The sequence below is a fragment of the Mus pahari genome, unplaced genomic scaffold (assembly GCF_900095145.1).
Source record: "Mus pahari unplaced genomic scaffold, PAHARI_EIJ_v1.1 scaffold_14140_1, whole genome shotgun sequence".
Classification (NCBI taxonomy): Eukaryota; Metazoa; Chordata; class Mammalia; order Rodentia; family Muridae; genus Mus; species Mus pahari.
The window spans coordinates 6070-9492 of NW_018394077.1; the positions used below are offsets into that span (position 1 = coordinate 6070).

The window sequence follows — 3423 nt, forward strand, 5'->3', positions numbered from 1 at the left end:
AATCAGATAATGGTTTCACAGCTAACCCAGAGGGAATGTTCTCCCTGATAGTGAATTTATTCCAAGCCAACGTTCTTATCCTAGTGCAACTAGCTTGTGAATCATGAAGGTAGATAGAAATTAAGTTGAAGACTTTGTACTATAAGGGTTCAAAATTATTTTTATACATTTAGGAATTGTATAGAATCATTATTACTAATTAAGAAATCATTGATTTGTCTACATAGTATTACTAGAAGAATCATCTGAAAAATAAACCAGTCTTTATAGATCTGCAAAAAATTCTGCCCAATAGGATGGGCTAATGCCCAGAAATCATTAAACTATGTAATGATAGCAGGAAAGTCAAAACCATTACAAGAAGAAATGCTGAGATAAGATCACTGAAAACCCTGCAATTCAGAGTTTGCCCATCATAGCCATGCAACACTGCAGTCCATCTACAGTAAAAGTAATTGGATACCTTTAACCTTTCCTAGATGGCTCCTGAATGTAAATGAAATAAATTGTTAACAATACGTCTCTTTTCAATTTTCTGTTTTAATTTTTCAATGTTTCATTTTTTATATAATATCAAAGTTTTTAATATATATATAATGTGAGTATTTTATTATACATTGTGTACTACACTCAATAGATTTCTGAAACTAAAAAGATGGGTATTTTATTAAACAACTGAATGTTTGAGTCTTTATTAGGTCATCTTTCAGTGTTCAGTAATTTTGCTTCCAACTTCTAACCACTTGTTTAACAAAATGGCCGAAATGCCTCGTAAGTCCACAGACATTCCACTTGGACTGAGAATTTCATTATTACCCAGGAGTAGAAGCTTTTTTAAACAGTATGATGTGGAAAACGTTTTTCTCTCAGTATGTATGCATCTTTAATTTTCATTCAGCATTCAACAATAATCAATACTCAACTTTCCACTATTTCTCCCAAACAGGCTCAAGATAAATATTGATTACATTCTTAACATTTATTTTTAAAGTATAACTTATGATCTACCCAGAAACAAATCGCATATATAAATTAACTGAAAGAATGTGTATATATAAAGCTATAAATTAACTTCTAAAATGTGGGCAAAAAAAACATGAAACAGAGAATACAATATTCTTAACATTGCTAAAAGAAAAACCCAAAGCATTAAAGAACAAATATAATGTAATTGTGTAAAGAAGAAATAGCACATTGAATTGTATTATTTGTAGGTTAGAGAGGTGAAGTGTTGTCAGCAGACTTTGTGGTAGTATTATATATGTGGTTGAAACTTTAAGATGTCAGGAATGATTTTTACTCTTTGACCTTTGAATAAAGTTTCTATCTGGTCTTAACACAATAATATAGCACTTGGGGATAAAGATGCAACCTAGAAGCCCTGCACTCGAGGCCAAGATGGAGAATACCTCCACAGCCACCATGACCTTCCCTTTGGTGCTGTGGTGGACAGGGAGGAAGGTGACCCAAACACTGCAAAACACAAGCATGCTGAAGGTTAGGAACTTGGCTTCATTGAAAGTGTCAGGCAGATTTCTCACCAAGAAAGCCACAGTGAAGCTTGCTAGTGCCAGGCAGCCAAGGTATCCCAGCACACAGTAGAAGGCTGTAAGTGAGCCCTTGCTGCACATAATGATGATGTGCCCATGTTCAGAGTGAGGATCTCTCTCTACAAAGGGAGGAGATAGTCCCAACCAGAATCCACAGATGATTAGTTGAAAAAGGGAACAGATTGGAATGATGACCTTGGGAGTCCCAAATAGCAGCAGCCATTTAACTCTTCTTCCTGGAATAGTAATGTTGAAGGCCAGAAGTACAGTAATTGTTTTAGCCAAGACTGCAGACACAGCCACAGTGAANAGAATTCCAAAAGTGATCTGCTGCAGGAGACATCTGGCTGTGCTAGGATGTCCAATGAAGAAAAATGAACAGAGAAAACAAAGTGTGAGAGAAAAGAGCAGGATGTAGCTGAGAGTGCGGTTATTAGCTTTCACAATGGGAGTGTATTGGTTTTTAACAAAGATTCCTAGAACAAGAACTGACAACATAGATAAAAATAAGGCCATGCAGGCCAATACAATCCCTATTGGGTCTGCATAACCCAGAAATGTCACAACCTTTGGGAAGCAGTGATTTCTCTCTATGTTGGCATATTGACCATCTGGACACTTCACACATTGTATTAGATCTGAAGTGGAAAAAAATTTCAGTATTAGTTCTTTTATTGTGTTTTTCATGTAATCCTTATATAAATTTTTCAGATATTACCTGTCTTAGTTCAGGTCTCACTGATGTGAACAGACACCATAACCACGGCAAGTCTTTTTAAAACAACATTTAATTAGGGCTAGCTTGCAGGTTCAGAAGTTTAGTCTATTATCATCAAGGTGGGAGCATGGCAGTCCAGGCAGACATGCGCAGGCAGAGCTGAGAGTTCTACATCTTCATCCAAAGGCAGCTGGTGGAATACTGACGTCGAGGCAATTAGAGTGAGGATCTTATGTCCACACCCACAGTGACTTACCTACACCAAACAGGTCACACATATTCTAACATGTCCACATTTCCAAATAGTGCCACTCCCTGGTCCAAGAATATGCAAACCATTACATTACCAAAAGTTGCTTTTTTTTGCTGCAAACAATTAAATTGGATTGATGGACAACATGGATTGAAAGCATTTTCTATTATATTTACGGTGACAGTAGAGCCATTAAGTACTCATCAGTAATGGAAGAGTGTTCTCCTTGTTCTAAAACCCCTCCAACATGAACTGTCACATTCATCACTGATCTAAGCCATTCCAAGAGATGTAAAATGGAAGTTCAAAATAGTTTTCATATACACTTACTTGATGGCAAAGAATATTTAAGATTTCTCTAACTGTTTTGCAGACATTGGAAATACCTCAATTTAGAATTCACTGTTTATATCTGTACTATATTTTCCAGGTTTATTTATTCATGTATTTAAGACCTGTAGTCTATTTCTCAACCTTTATTTATTTATTTAAGAACTGTATTCTCATCTTCCAGTTCACATCTCCACAAAAGAACAGATCCTGTGCTCTAGTTGCTACCCCATACCCAGAGACAGCTTGACCTTCAGGATTTCTGACCCCCCTCCCCAGACCTACATGTAACTCCCACAACCCTGCCACAACAACTGGCATAACAGGAACACCTGGGGAACAGAGGATACAGGACTTCCTGCTCTAACAGAGACATATTTTTCTTAAAGTTGGCACCTGCTCTTAGGAGTGGCTCCTGTGCTCCAACCCTCCACCCTAATTCACACCCAGAATCAACTTGACCCTCTGGGGAGTTTTCACAAATTCAGGCTCACATGTGAATCCCCAATCACAACCACAATACCTGCCCTAACTAGGAACCATTAAGGGTCTCAGATCAGGATCTCCAGACC

The 3423-nt window shown here is 37.3% G+C and overlaps 1 protein-coding gene across 1 annotated transcript; it reads right to left on the minus strand.

The window, feature by feature from the left end:
* Positions 1-1283: 1283 nt before the first annotated feature.
* Positions 1284-2185, minus strand: LOC110315856 (vomeronasal type-2 receptor 116-like). The gene has a single exon (XM_021189803.1). The coding sequence runs from the start codon at positions 2064-2066 to the stop codon at positions 1284-1286; it is 783 nt and encodes a 260-aa protein (XP_021045462.1). The 5' UTR covers positions 2067-2185.
* Positions 2186-3423: the final 1238 nt, after the last annotated feature.